General features: G+C 41.1%; 1 protein-coding gene across 3 annotated transcripts in view; it reads left to right on the forward strand.

Annotated features, from left to right (window-relative positions):
* Positions 1–15856, forward strand: part of ULK2 (unc-51 like autophagy activating kinase 2) — a 56756-nt gene that overhangs the window by 11053 nt on the left and 29847 nt on the right. For all 3 annotated transcript variants that reach the window (XM_038758730.1, XM_038758731.1, XM_038758732.1), the window contains exons 4-11: positions 8925–8957; positions 9301–9337; positions 10667–10840; positions 11984–12057; positions 12807–12908; positions 13464–13522; positions 13873–13955; positions 15786–15833. In XM_038758730.1, the coding sequence (XP_038614658.1) occupies positions 8925–8957; positions 9301–9337; positions 10667–10840; positions 11984–12057; positions 12807–12908; positions 13464–13522; positions 13873–13955; positions 15786–15833 (610 nt within the window). The remainder of the gene's footprint in view (positions 1–8924; positions 8958–9300; positions 9338–10666; positions 10841–11983; positions 12058–12806; positions 12909–13463; positions 13523–13872; positions 13956–15785; positions 15834–15856) is intronic.

The following is a 15856-nucleotide window of genomic DNA, read 5'->3' on the forward strand; positions in this document are numbered from 1 at the left end:
CCACGTGGAACACCAGCCCCTCACCTCTGGCATCTCCAGGTTGAGGAGGGCCCATTGCAGTTTTTTGGGTCCTGGGGAGCCTCCTGCCAGGGATCCCCCATTTTTGGGGAGCAACAGCCATAGCCAGCTCTTCAGCTCAGGGCAGGGAGTTGGGCTGTTTGGCAGGGATTGGGGGAGGAGTAGCAGTTCCTCTCGCATCTCCTGCTGCTGTCTGTTCGAAGTGATGGCTCACCCTGGTGTGTGTCTGATCGTCTACTTCCAACCTTCTCCCCACCTATCTTGGACCACTGCCCTGAAATTCCTCATGTAGTGTATTTGCAAGAACATAACATGGCTCATTCCCCAACTTCATTCCCTTTTTTTAAATTACTTTATAGTGTATTGTTAGTAATAATTTTGCAACTCTGTAATTTTTCAGTTTTGAAAGTGAGAATGCAGCCCATCCACCGGATTGGGTGTGACATGCCTGAGTAAATTCAAACAAGAAAAATTTCAGCAGGCTCTTAATCCTTGAGAAGTTTATTCCCTTAGAGGACCTGACTGCTAATGCTCTTGTATTATATTCTCCCAAGCACGAACAGTGCTCTGCATATAGTAAGAACTCAATAAATATCATTGATTGATAACTAAAAGATTAACATATGGTGGAGCTTTTCATTAGCTATTTGAGTTTTTTTAGGAAATAGCAAAGACAAAAGCCTTGCTAAATAGTGGTTTTGGATGCAGGTTTTATTACTATTTCAAGTATGTATTATCTTTTTTAAAAATAATGGCAAAGAGAATTAAGCTTCTCTAAAAATTTTCTTTGAAATGTAACATAAAATATTCTATCTGTAAATGGCAAGATTTAAGTGTGCTTTTCACTTAACCTCTTATTAGAGCCCAGATATACTTGGGCTCCTGAACCTTGTCTTGGTCATGAGAAATAGCTCATATGAATTTATAGAGTATGTTGAACTGTGGTCCCTAGAGTGGAGTAAAGCATGCAACTTTGTTTTATAGTTAAACCAAATTTTGAAGAGCTAAGCAGCTAAAAGTATAGTCAGTTCTTAGGGTTCAGAAAATAGCTAACCCTCACTGACTTTTCATCTGCAGATAAATGGGATAAATTGTTCTATTGCATGCACTAGGCTTTGCTTTCTATACCTCTGTCACTTGAAAATTGTCCATTTTATGTGATGACCATTTGTGTCTTTCCCACTTGAATCAGTTAATATTTATTGAATTTCTACTACTTGGAGAGTACTATACTAAGCCCTTTGAGAATCCAATTGAGGAATTTTCCTCACCATCAGGAAGCTTATAGCATAGTGGAAGGGGTAGTGGAAGGGACTGACAGACATAAGCCACTATCAAATACCATGGCCGTTAATAATAGAAGTATGGAAATAGATGAATAAATCAGAATAAGCCCTGAAGCACTTAGGTACATATTTGTAAATGACATAATAGAAATTATTGGTATTAGTGTCTCTCTCCCCCTCTAGACTCTAAGTTCGTTATGGACAAGGAGTGTATTTGCCAACTCTATTGCACTGTACTCTTCCAAGTGCTTAGTACAGTGCTGTGCTCTCAGTAAGTACCATTGATGATGATGATGAGTACGTTCAACTTAGTCGTGGTCATGCCTAAGTGTTAAGGATAGGTGAATAAACATGGGCTAAAAGCAGTTGTTGATAGATATGACCTGGGAAGATGAGCATAGTCGAGGAATGCCCCCTGAAGAGTTGGGTTTTCAAGAAGGTTTTGAGGATGGGGAGACCTGTGATCTGGTGGATTTGAAGGGAGGGGAAGTTCCAGACAAGAGATAAGGTGTCAGCCAGGGATTGGAGGGAAAAAAGTTCAGAATGAGACACATTGGTTTGAGAAGAGTGGAGAATGTTTCTTTCCTGGGGTGATTAGAATTAGTTGTATTTATTGAAATACTTTCCTTTGCATATGGTAATCCTGTCTTGGCTTGTACTGACTGCTTCTTCTGCTATGGACTTTCCTAATTGTTACAACTAAAAGTCTACATTGCTCATTAGGGTGTGGTATAGGAAATTGACCCTGTAAAGATAGGTTCACTCCTTTAAAGAGGGCTTAAAAGACTCCCAGTAAGCTTTGCATGAGATCAGTGATGCTCTTATCTTGAGCTAAGTGCTTTGAACCTGTCCCAAAAACCTAGACATTGATATTAGAATGATAGCCTGTAGTTTTTATAGGGATTATTAATGCTGATAATGTATCCCAGTTTTGACTCTAAAAGTGGAAATTTGAATCTGGTTTTGGGGACTGTTTAGAATGGAAATTGGGGGTACAAGTTTCTCGATCGCTCCCCACTATTCCACAGCCATCTGGCCTTTATCATTCCAGTTTCCATAGTTCAACCACTATTCACAGTTGTATCCCAAAAGGTACAATAGAACAAGACTGGTCTTCAGATTTTTGGAACAAGTGGCAAGACCCAACCTCTGTTCCAATTCTGGATGCCACTTTTGGGCTGTTCATTGCCCCTTTAAAAGTTTCTGTTTTCCCTTAGTGACCCATTGTTATGAACAAGTCTTTTGTTCTTGATTCTATTTTGGGTTCCACCTCCCTTTCCGTTTCTATTTATGACTTCCCTTAGCTTTGTCTTCCAGTGTGTCTGCCCCCAAAAATATTTCTTAAGCAGCCCTGGCAATGAGCTCTCTTCAGAATCCGTAAGTAGAAAGTGGCATGTGCTTTCAGCTATAGAGGTATTAAAAATAGCACTGGAAAACAGAACCTAAGTATAAAAACCACTGGAAACAATGCTGTTTGAGGGTCTAATTTATGAGGTAAATTTGTGGTCACAACCTTGTTGCGCCTTTTTGAGCATTAATATTCTGAAGAGACTATTAAAAATACAATAGGAGGATTATAGAATTCAAGTTTTTGGTATGTTGTGGTGGTTGGGGAATTATGTTCACTGCACAGACTGCTGTTGCTGTTGAAGGATGAGGCATGGTGACAGCCACAAGACCAGTAAAGGGTTTGACTATCTCTTAAAGAGACAGTATTAAAGTATATTATGTTTCCTGGTACATTTAACTCTTAATCTTCTTATAGCTAAAGGGACCCCTATTCCCAAACTTGCTGTGGGTTGTTGTAACTAGATCTAACAGGGAAAACTGTCCCAGTTTGGACCTTTTTGTTCTGTGAAATTCCCCATGTATCCTAATGGACTGTAGCAGTGTCAAAATGTGCTTGCTTAATTCTAATGCTGAACTTCAGAGTGGAAATTGGAATCCAGTGAGAAGCATAATGTGAGCAGTGTAATACTCATTTATCATTCATTCATTCATTCAATCGTATTTATTGAGCACTCGCTGTGTGCAGAGCACTGTAGCACTGTACTAAGCGCTTGGGAAGTACAAGTTGGCAACTTATAGATACGGTCCCTACCCAACAGTGGGCTCACAGTCTAGAAGGGGGAGACAGACAACAAAACAAAACATAGTAACAAAATAAATAGAATAAATATGTACAAGTAAAATAGAGTAATAAATACGTACAAACATATACATATATACAGGTGCTGTGGGGAGGGGGAGGAGGGGGGGAGGAAGGAGGGGGCTCAGTCTGGGAAGGTCTCCTGGAGGAGGTGAGCTCTCAGTAGGGCCTTGAAGGGAGGAAGAGAGCTAGCTTGGCGGATGTGCGGAGGGAGGCCTGCCAGAGGGATGACGTGGGCCGGGTGTCGATGGCGGGACAGGCGAGAACGAGGTACAGTGAGGAGATTAGCGGCAGAGGAGTGGAAGGTGCTGGCTGGGCTGTAGAAGGAGAGAAGGGAGGTGAGGTAGGAGGGGGCGAGGTGATGGAAAGCCTTGAAGCCGAGAGTGAGGAGTTTTTGCTTGATTCGTAGGTTGACAGGCAACCCCTGGAGATTTTTGAGGAGGGGACTAACATGCCCAGAGTGTCTCTGCACAAAGACGATCCGGGCAGCGGCGTGAAGTATGATCTTTTATCAAAAGATCAAAGAATTAAATTGCCATCTATTAAGTGCTCTAGGCTGCATAGATGGTTTGAACTCTTAAGGACACAATTTAAACTCAAGTTGCTCAAATATAAATAATATATTGCAGATATATTATATGAAGTCTGGCACTCTCCTGGTTATAAAAGAGGCAAAATATGAGCATCTTTATAAATGACATAATAGAAATTATTGGTATTAGTGTCTCCCCCCTCTAGACACTAAGCTTGTTATGGACAAGGAGTGTATTAAGTCTGGTATATTGTGTATTACCTTTGGCCTAACTTCTTTTTTTTTTTTCTTGCCCTAAAGTATTTTAAAAGAAAAACATTCTGGGAATAAAACTCTCACTTTAGTAGCTGCTGTATCTCAATACCCAAGAGTCCTGCTCTTGTAGTCTGAATAATTTTAGTCATTTATTCTAGATTTGACTTTTGAGAGGGGAGGAAACCAATAGTAGTTGGAATTAATGTGTAATATTTTTAATAAATGGGGATTTTTACAATAACCTCAATGCTGAAAACACCCACATGCTATAGAAGGAAGATTTATTGCTGCCTCATAAGGTGGCAAAATTGAGATCTAAAATATCAATTTATATTTCCCTGAAACTTTTTTTAGTGTTTATCCCTATTTCACAATATCCTTTGAATTTGTATTGTGGGTGTCTTCCCCCTCTCCCCCCCCAAAAAAAAACCAACAAAAAACCCACTTTCACATTGGTTTTTCATTGTAAACTCATAAATCTGAGAAGCACTGAGAAGCAGCGTGGCTCAGTGGAAATAGCCTGGGCTTTGGAGTTAGAGGTCATGGGTTCAAATTCCGGCTCCACCAATTGCCAGCTGTGTGACTTTGGGCAAGTCACTTAACTTCTCTGTGCCTCAATTACCTCATCTGTAAAATGGGGATTAAGACTGTGAGCCCCCCCATGGGACAACCTGATCACCTTGTAACCTCCCCAGCGCTTAGAACAGTGCTTTGCACATAGTAAGCGCTTAATAAATGCTATCATTAAATCTCTGGGAGGTAGGGAGAGGCAAGCATCATTTTCCCCATTTTTCAGATAGAGACAGTGGAATATTAAATGAGCTCCTGAGGTTTCAGATCTAGGATAAGAATATGGGCCCCCTGACTGTCCTGCTGGTGTGTGTTCTTTCTACTAGGCCATGCTGCTTCCCAGGTAAACTTCTCTAAAAACTGGGTTTCTGGTGAAGTATAAGGTGCAAACCTTATTACCTAATAGCTATAGTGTTCTTGAGAAGAAATTTTGATTCTTTGAGTACCAATCAATCAGTCAGTGGTATTTACTGAGCACTAACTGAATGTAAAGCACTGTACTAAGTTCTTGGGAGGGTAAGTAGAATAGGTAGACATGATCCTTGCACACAAGGAACCTACAGACTAGAGAGACAAACATTAAATTACAGCTGGATATGTTTATAAGTGCTGTAGAGCTGGGGGAGAGCTGAATATCAAATTGCTCAAAGGGTACAGACACAAGTGCACAGTGATGCACAAGGGAGGTTAAAAAGGGGAAATGAGGGAAAGCCTTTCGGAGGAGAGGATTTTAGAAAGGCTCTTGAAGATGGAGATAATGGTGGTCTGTTAGGCTGTGAATGGGGAGGGAGTTCCAAACCAGAGGGAGGACTTGGCCAAGGAGTTGGTGGCAAGATAGATGAGATTTGAGGTACCACGAATAGGTTAGTGTTAGAGTGAAGTGTGCAGGCTGGGTTGTAGTAGATCAGTGAGCTAGGGTAGGATGGGAAGTCCTGAGTAAAAGTCTTAAAGCTGATAGCAGGGAATTTCTATTTGATGTGGAGGCAGATCGACATCCACTGGAGGCCCTTGAGGAGAGGGGAGATGTGAACTCATGCCGAGAGACAGCAAAACCCAGTGGAAAAAACATGGGGCAGGGAATCAGGTGACCTAGGTTCTAATGCCAGCCCTACTACTAAGCTACTGTGTGACCTTAGAATAGTCAATTTCTCTGGGTTTCAATTTTCTCATTGTTAAAATGGGAATAAGAATGTGATGAAGGTAAACTAAAACAGGGGGAGGCTGGTCCTAGAGGTGGAAGAGCAGATTCACTTTTAGATTTTTTTTTTCAATTCAGTGCCCTCATCCTAAGCTGTGCTCTGAGCTGGTTTTGGATTCACCACAATTCTAGGCCTGAGCAGAAGGTGCTCCCTTTTTAGAGATGGTAGGGTGGAATTCAGAACAGTAGGGCCCTGCCTCGCCCATCTGGCTTTCCTCACCACTCAATCAATGGTACTTAGAGAATGCTGACTGTATGCGGATCATTGTACTAAGCACTTGGGAGAGTACACTACAACAGATTCGGTAAACACATTCCCTGCCCACAATGAGGTTTCTGTCTAAAGGGGAAGACATGTTAATATGCGTAAATAATTTATAATATTATTTACAGATATGTACATAAGTGCTGTGTGGTCCACCCTGTTTTGGACCTTAGCGGTTATGTGGCCCTGCCTTGCAGGGGTAGTGGAGTCGCATGGCCAGTTGTCCCTGTGGCCCTAGAAAATTTCAGCAGTGTGCAGGACAATTTTCATGCGCGTGGCTCCACCCTGCTAGAAATGAAGTTGGTCTCGAATCAAGACGTGGATACGGCCCAGCCGCCCTGGGAGAGTTCAATAAAGTGAGACTCCACAGGAGGGCAGCCTGGAGCTGTGTGCTTAGAATCAATCAATCAATCAATCGTATTTATTGAGCGCTTACTGTGTGCAGAGCACTGGACTAAGCGCTTGGGAAGTCCAAGTTGGCAACATATAGAGACAGTCCCTACCCAGCAGTGGGCTCACAGTCTAAAAGGGGGAGACAGAGAACAAAACCAAACATACAAAATAAAATAAATAGAATAGATATGTACAAGTAAAATAAATAAATAAATGGCTCTCTTGCCTTTATAATTCTGACTTTTGATCGTTCCAAAATACATTAATTCCAGTAGAAATTTCAGAAGGTTTATTCCACAAATGGGAGCCCATCTAAACCCTAGGAATATGGTCAGGAGTAAATCAGACCCCTTACTTGGGGCTAACCTCATTTCCAGCATGGCACGTGTAAATTTTCCTGCAGTTTCCTGAAATTTTGTAGGTCCAAAGGGACAACCAACTGTCCAAGCAACTCCACTACCCCTGCAAGTTTCTAAAGCTTCTCAAGAGGGAATATTATGGGCATTGAGAGAGTAAGCCATTCGACTGTAAACAGTGGTTTTTGTGTCTTGTTGTACTTTCAGTAGCATGTATTGAGCACTTACAGTGTGCAGAGCACTGTACTAAGTGCTTGGAAGGGTACAATACAACCAAGTTGGTAGACACACTCCCTGTTCATATTGAGCTTATGGTCTTAAGCTCTTACTGCAGTGTTTTGTGCTCAAAAAGTGCTGTTGATAATGGTATCCCCAAGTTTGAGGTGATTACATGAAAAATTGAAGTAAGTCAGAATGTCTTAAAATGCACTAGGAGAGAGAAGTTTACACTTGGGCAAAGCAAAAAATTTGCAAGCTTTGTGAAAGATGCCTGGCACATAGTAAGTGCTTAAAATACCATTATTATTATTATTATGATAAAAGTTGTCATGTCAGAAAATGACTTCCTGCTCAGTTACCTAGTTGTTAGGCCTGGAGCCCAACAACAATAATAGGAATAATAATAATAATGGTATTTGTTAAGCACTTACTAGGTGCCAAGAATTGTACTAAGCATTGGGGTAGATACGAGGTAATCAGATTCTTACATGGAGCTCACTAGGAAGAATTGGAAGAGTTTGGTTAAAAAAAAACAACTACTCATTTCAGCTACTTTCTCAGACCACAGCCCTTTAGTCAGTCCCTAGGATTTACTGTGAGATGTTTAAGGAGTATGTTAGCACCATGGCAACAATTTAGTAGATAGATGATCTCCAGAAATTTGCCATACAGCTTGGATTAAATGTTCTGGAAGTCTTAGCATTGCCTTTAGTAATTTTAGGATTGTTCTAGGCAATTTACAGCCTGAAGTTTAACCTTCTACATTTTCCTGAAAATTAGAAATTCTGCCCTAGGCTCCTCCCTCAGAAACTTGCCTTTTAGAGCTAATCTGTGCAGTAGAGTCATAACAGTCTGTGCATTTTGTTCTTGATGTCATTGTTGGAATTCTGCCCGGGTCAGTGTTACGAACTAATCTGTAGTTGCTCTTAGGTCTTCTATAGAGAATTGGGCTTTAATTTAAGTTGTCAGTTCTTTGAGGATAGTGAGAGTTGCTGAAAGTGTTGGCCAGTCATTCAGTGATATTGATTCTTTTTGCAGAGCACTGAACTAAGCCCTTGGAGGAGGACAATACAGCTGGCAGACACTTCCCTTCTCCTCAGAGAAAAGGCACTATAATGCTTGGGGAGGACCACTCCACCCATCTTTGTGACCAGGACTCTTCCTGTATCTCCTCCTCCTCCCAATTTTACTTTCTTCCCAGGTCAAGCACTCCCCAAGAAGGGTTGGAGGGACTCCGCTGGGCTTTCCTTTTTCTGGGTCCACTGGAGCCTGGAATTGTCTCTGAAAGTGGTGGTGACCAAAGCTATTTTTTAAAATGCATCTCTACCACCTCGTTCAGAGCCCTATGCTGAAGGGAAGTTCAGATGAATTATACCGGGCTCTGAAGGCTGAGCTGCTTAATCCCCTCTATAGGATTATTTCCCACTCAGTTGTGTTGGGAAGTTGGTCAAGCTGCTTTCCCTTGAGTGAAATATAATCTGGCCAGTCTGGCATTTTAATAAATAAATTTATTCTGAAAATATTTACTTAATTGCTTTTTTGAAACTTAGAACTGTATTAAGAACAGTAATTACTGCTTGTGAGCTCATGAAAGATTTAATTTGGTGGTGGACTTGTTTCCCTATCAAAACAAGATTTATTGATTTTGCTTGTTTTTTTGTTTTTGTTTTGTTCTTGTTTTAGGAATTGCCCAACTCTGTCTTCTTGGTGATGGAGGTAGGTAGTGATGGGAAAGTCTCTAATTAATGGAATGTGTTTTCTGTATCTTAAGTGTTATGAAGGTATACTCATCAGCTTAAAAAAAAAAACCAGACTACAATTTATAAGCCTGTGTGTGATTAATAAAATGGAATTCAGACCAATATGTTGCATCCTAAGGATTGTGTAGTGCTTAATTTCTAGGTACCCTACCTCAGTAGAATATTTCTGTTCTAGATTGTTTGGATGCAAAAATTTGACAGAATAATAATCTTATAAGAATGAGTATCTGGTAATGGATGCAGTGAATATTTAAGTATTATCCTCATTTTTACTAGTTTTCTCTTTTCTTTATCATTAGTATTGCAATGGAGGAGATTTGGCAGATTACTTACAAGGTACATTTTGTCTGTTCAGTAAAGGAGCATTTTAACATTTTAACCCTGTTAAAGAGCCATTAAAGGATTACTGTCTTTTCTTCTTTCCTTCAGAAAGAAGCAGCGTGGCTTAGTGGAAAGAGCATGGACTTGGGAGTCAGAGGTCGTAGGTTCTAATCCTGGCTTCTCCACTTGTCAGCTGTGTGACTTTGGGCAAGTTGCTTAACTTCTCTGGGCCTCAGTTACCTTATCTGTAAAATGGGGATTAAGATTGTGAGCCTCACCTGGGACAACCTGATAACCTTGTGCATATCCCAGTGCTTAGAACAGTGCTTGGCACATAGTAAGCACTTAACAAATGCCATCATTATTATTCATTTTTTCCATATTAATGACAGGAGAAATAGGGGTTCCCCAGTGCCTCTGAGAGGAGGGTGACTCTGCACCCACTCCACTGCTGGTGAATGAGGGCATGTACACCTGCATCCTTCATTCTCACTCACTGGGGCAGCCCACCCTTGGGTCCTTATCTAGGGCTGGGGTGCAGTAGATATTGTAATTTCACCCCCTATGTGGAGTGTTCACAGTCACCAAAGTCTTGACACAGTCCTTCTGAAAGTTAACACATAAAGTCATTTTTACCAGTGCCGTGATTGCCAAAAGGAATTAGTTAATGATGAACATTTATTTCTCTCATGTGCTCTAATACTCTAGGGTATAATTAATAATTGTGGCATTTATTAAGCACTATGTGCTACGTAATGGAGCAGATACAAGGTTGTGACCTCACTCAGTCCCTGTCCCACACAGATGAGGAAACTGAGTCGAGAGGATTATTGACTTACCCAAGGTCACATAGTAGGCCAGTAGCAAAGCTGGGCCTCAGACTGGGGTCTTCTGACTCCTAGTTCTGTGCTCTCTCCCCAGTAGGCCAAGCTGAGGGGAGCTTTTTGGTGCTGCCATAATTTGCCCCCTAAATTGCACCTGGCCCTACCTCCGTGGGAAGGGAAGTCCCTGCCCTTTCAGGCTTGATGGGATGCAAATGAATTAGGTGGTGGTTTGAGTATCCTTGATCTAGGTTTTCTGTTTTTCTGCCTTGTTTGTTTGTCATCTATGTGTTAGTTTCTCTGCTGAGCAACACTTCCACCAGGGAGTGGAAAGGGGAAATGAAACACAGCAACTTTGTACCTTTAAAAAGATGTAGACAGACAAAAAGAAGATTTGGGGATAAAATATGAATTTCAGTTATCCATTCTGTGTCCCTCCCACGACTGTAGAATTGACTAACAGTGTAGATATGTGAGACTTGAGATGTAAGTATGAATAGTTATGTGATACTTTCTCTGGCAGCTAAAGGGACTCTTAGTGAAGACACCATTCGGGTATTCCTGCAGCAGATTGCAGCTGCCATGCGAATTCTGCATGGCAAAGGAATAATCCACAGAGATCTTAAACCACAGAACATCTTGTTGTCTTATGCAAGTCGTAGGAAGTCGACCATCAGTGGCATTCGTGTAAAAATAGGTAAGTAGAAATGACTTTCCTCCTGAAATGAGAAGGCCAATTTTAAGATTCAGACCTAGTTTTGAAAGTCAGAATCAGGCCAATGTTTGCTTTTTGTGGTATTTGTTAAGGCTGCGTGCCAGCCAAGGTACTAAGCGCTGGGGTAGATACAAGCTAATCAGGTTGGACACAGTCCGTGTCCCACACAGGGTTCACAGTCTTCATCCCTGTTTTACAGATGAGGTAAATGAGGCACAGAGAAGTGAAGTGACAGCAATCAGGTGGCAGAGCCGGGATTGGAATCCAGTTCCTTCTGAGTCCCAGGCCCGGGCTCTGTCCACTAGACCACCCTGTTTCTCACAAGATGTTGTTTTGACACCTTTATTAAAAATCAGTAAGGCAGTGTGGCTTTAGTTTATGCTCCCTTGGCTCTTCTTGCAGCAAGTCTTGGCCACTGCTTGAGAGATAGTAGCCAGGAGCGTGGCCATGCCCAGCCTTGTCTTGGATCACATCTTGAGAGGCAGATTGAAATTTCTGGCTGCCAGCAGGAAGCTCAGCCCAGGACTTGGAGAATCCTTCCTGTATTCCGTAGAAACTCAATCAGTGTATTGTCTGTCAGGATTTTTTAGGGGGAGCTGTGAGAACATGGACCAGTAATTTGTCCTAAAATGTGGGGATTTATTTTTATGCTTCAGAATGGGCAGCGGAGAAAGGTAGTTTTTTTTTGTTGTTGTTGCTGTTCATTTTTTGGGGTATTTTTATCAGCATCCTAGAAAATCTTTGACATAGCACAGGAAATGACACTGTCTGAAAAAGGAAAAAAAACCGTGGCAAGCATTTTAATGGTGGGGATTTGGTATTCATCATTTAAATGAACAGATTATGGTTAATTACTGACTCGAATTCCTCTTTCCTGGCACCCAGCATTGTGCTCTTCAGCTGAAAAGTTGGCCAAGCAGCAGTTTGTACAATGGATGCCTGTGAGGTTTTTTGGCTTGTTGCGAGGAGGCAGCTGCAGTGTATCTTTTTCTCTCAGAAGTTCTCATCTATAAAACAGCCAGCTTGTCCAGTAAAATGCTTGGGGTCATCATGTCACACTTATTCTCTTCTAAATATGAAAAGTGTTTTTGTTTATTAACAATCCCAACATTTTTCTTTAAATAGCGGACTTTGGTTTTGCCCGTTATCTTCATAGTAACATGATGGCAGCCACCCTCTGCGGATCACCTATGTATATGGTGAGTGAATGTGCCTTTGTGTATTGAAAGTACTACCGGGTGGGTCAGCAATAGGATTCAGATTCTGGAGGCAGTCTGCACTTGCGGTTTGCCGAATGCCGAGAACATGACATTCATCTCTTCATAGGTTTTTTAATGTGCATCCTCATATTAGTAATATGGTCAGTATTTGTCAAATGCTTTTCTTCAAAGTGCTGATGCTCATCACATTCATTTAAGGCTAATAGGCATGATGGCAAGGGCCAGAAATAACCAGAGGAGGAGAAAAATGCTTTTGCAGAAATACAGAGGATGACCTTGCGAGTTCCAAAATTAATATTTCATTATGGGCACTCTAAATAACAATTCTGCTATTTTTGACAAAAGTCCTAACTTATGCTTACTCTGAGAAGCAGCATAGCTCAGTGGAAAGAGCACGGGCTTTGGAGTCAGAGGTCATGGGTTCAAATCCCGGCTCTGCCAATTGTCAGCTGTGTGACTTTGGTCAAGTCACTTCACTTCTCTGGACCTCAGTTACCTCATCTGTAAAATGGGGATTATGACTGTGAGCCACCCGTGGGACAACCTGATCACCTTGTAACCTCCCCAGCGCTTAGAACCGTGCTTTGCACATAGTAAGCGCTTAATAAATACCATTATTATTATTATTATTATTACTTGGTCTTCAACACACAGAAGTTGACAAAATTTGTTTATCTTTGTGGGGATGGACATTTGTAATGCCTTCTGTTCCTTGCCATTGCTTCCAGGCTCCTGAAGTAATTATGTCTCAACATTATGATGCTAAGGCAGATCTGTGGAGCATAGGGACTGTGATATACCAGTGCCTGGTTGGAAAACCACCTTTTCAGGTATCACATTTTGTTTTGGAATTGCCCCTTTCCCCTTGTTGATTCTTTAATCAAATTCCGTCAAATTTGAGTTTCCATGATATTTTTCTTCCTTCCAAAAAGTGGAGGGAAGGATGGTAGGGGAAGAATGTGGGAGGTATGCAAAGTGGCTTTTTTTTTTTTAATCTCCTATGTATAAACTTGCCTCAGCATGTATGAAGTGAGAGATTCAGAAGTTATTTAGGTGTTCCATTATCCCTTATTGACTATGCCCTTAATCTCTCTCTCTCTCTCTCTCTCTCTCTTTCTCTCTTTCTCTCTTTCTCTCTCTCTCTCTCTCTCTCTTCTCGCACCCCCCCCCCCGCCCCCCCAACGATGTTATATACTGGAGCATCTTTCTTGGATGGAAAAACTGAGCCCAAGTACAATTACTTGGTATCAGGCAAATTCCAAGTTAGCAGGGCTGGTGTTGGGGCTACGTGGCCTCTAGCAAAAGTGACTTTGGTGGGGAGCATGAAACTTAGAGGATTTGTTCCCCTCAATTTTGATAGTAAACTCCTGCTTCTTTTGTCACAGGCCAATAGTCCACAAGATTTAAGAATGTTCTATGAAAAGAACAGGAGTCTGATTCCTAGGTATGTATGTGGCTCTTTCACTTGGCAGAAACCAACTCCCTAAACATTTGAAATTTTTATTCAACTATAACATTATCTCTTATCTGAACAGTGGTAACATTGGCCCTAAGAATGACTAAAGGAACCTGAGGCGCCTTGGTCACACTTGCCCGCTTGCTCTTTCTTTCTCCTACTTTTTCTACTAGTCCTCTTTTAGATACTGAATTTCACTGCTTCTGTTGCCTAGGCAGCAGAGGCACAGAATTGTACTAGAAAGTCCTTGCTTGTTCCCTCTGTCTCTTTATTTACATACGTACACATATATTTATAAACACACACTTTAAAATATTTTTTCTGCTTTATGTGAACAGTATTCCCAGAGAAACATCGCCTTATCTGACTGACCTTCTGTTGAATTTGCTTCAGCGAAACCAAAAAGATAGAATGGACTTTGGTATGTAATGTGGAAAATCTTGTCAAATTTCTACGTGAAGTTATTGCTGCATGGCTTGGAAAATTAGTCAATTTTAGATCTAAGGCCAGAAATCAGAATTCATTGGAGGGATGATTATTATTTCAAGGCTGCTTGTGTAGTACTTTGCTGCTTGTCCGATGCATGCTTACTGATATTTAGTCTGAAAATGTATTTCACTTAAGGATATATCTATAGAATTTTAACTTTGAAGGCATTTTCAAAGCAGAATATTATTTTCCCCATCTTTCCCCCAAAATGGGTGCTGAAAGCTTTTGATTTGTGTAAAGCTTCTACATTTCCCCTTTCTAGACTGTGAGCCCGTTGTTGGGTAGGGACTGTCTCTATAAGTTGCCGACTTGTACTTCCCAAGCTCTCAGTACATTGCTGTGCACACAGTAAGCTCTCAATAAATATGATTGAATGAATGAATGTAAGATAGCACAACCAGTGTATAGTGGAGCTAGGATTAGAATTCAGAATTTCAGATTTAGGTTAGGTCTACACTACAGAAATACCCTGGAGGATTCAACATCTCTCCAGAGAATTTAGTTGTTCCTCAGACCCTGTTTGTAAAACTCCCTTGCTCCTATAGAGTTTGAGGGGTCTGACTGGTTCACAAAGACCAATTTCACTCTGGGAAATCTTACTTCTCTCTCTCTCTCTCTCCCCCCCCCCCCCTTCTCTCTCCCCCCCATTCTGATAACATCCTGAGGTCACAAAGATCTAAAGCAGTGTTGCCTAGTTGCTGATTATCCCAGTTTAATTGGCAAGTTTTCTTCCTTTGGATGCAAACCCAGACATTAGTAATTCACACAGCCTGCTACACATAATAAATGCAAGTGCTCCAACTGTCAGTAGTGACAGCCAATGAATTTCTTCAATATTTGGAACTAATTATTAGAGAAAATTAGAACTGCTTTCTGAAACCAGCTGCATCTAAAGTATGCTCAACTGGGAAAGGAGAAAAGAATGTTTTAAGTACTCATCTGCCAGATTTCCTCCATATTAAGATCAGTGATAGTTTGATCCAATCCTTGGCAAGAGTCCTTGGGGCATCATATTCACATCTGGAACAGACATTCAGCAAGAATTCCAAGACCTGGAGAGCAAGAGGAATTAAAACACCAGTCTAAGGGGTCATTTACAAAACTCAATATAGCGTTCCTGGTGAAAAGAGAATTTTGCAAATTCTCGATCTCATCCCTTTTCCCCCGGCCTCTTGCCCACATCCTGCCTCTGGCCTAGAACATCCTCCCTTTTCATATCTGACAGATAATTACTCTCCCCATCTTCAGAGCCTTACTGAAAGCACATCTCCAAGAGGCCTTCCTTGACTAAGCCTTCATTTTGTCTTTTTTTCACTCCCATCTGCATTGTCTTGATTTGCTCCCTATATTTCACCACCCCAGCCCCATAATTTATTTATATTAATGTCGTTTTCCCCCTTTAGATTGTAAACCCGTTGTGGGCAAGGAATGTGTCTGTTGTGCTGTACTCTACCAAGCAATTAGTACAGGGCCCAATGCATGGTAAGTGCCCAATAAATACGGTTGATAGAAACTCTTAAAATCTATACCAGATGAGAATTTATTTTGATTATCAGGGCCTCATTCCCTGATGGGTGCTTTTTTTTTTTTTTTAACCAGAATGTCTTGTGTTTGGAAAGGAGATAAATTTGTAGTCTGTAGTCATTTGTGATTTGTACAGTTCATGGATTTGTGAAGTAAAATCCTGTGAATAAAAGATTCTTAGGCTGTACTGATATTTTAATGTAGTCAATTTAAAACATTTTGCTCATTTGTCTTACAGAAGCATTTTTCTGTCACCCTTTTTTTGAACAAGTTCCCATCAAAAAATGTAAGTAGCCAGTCATTCATGTG

Source organism: Tachyglossus aculeatus, chromosome 17, assembly GCF_015852505.1.
Source record: "Tachyglossus aculeatus isolate mTacAcu1 chromosome 17, mTacAcu1.pri, whole genome shotgun sequence".
Classification (NCBI taxonomy): Eukaryota; Metazoa; Chordata; class Mammalia; order Monotremata; family Tachyglossidae; genus Tachyglossus; species Tachyglossus aculeatus.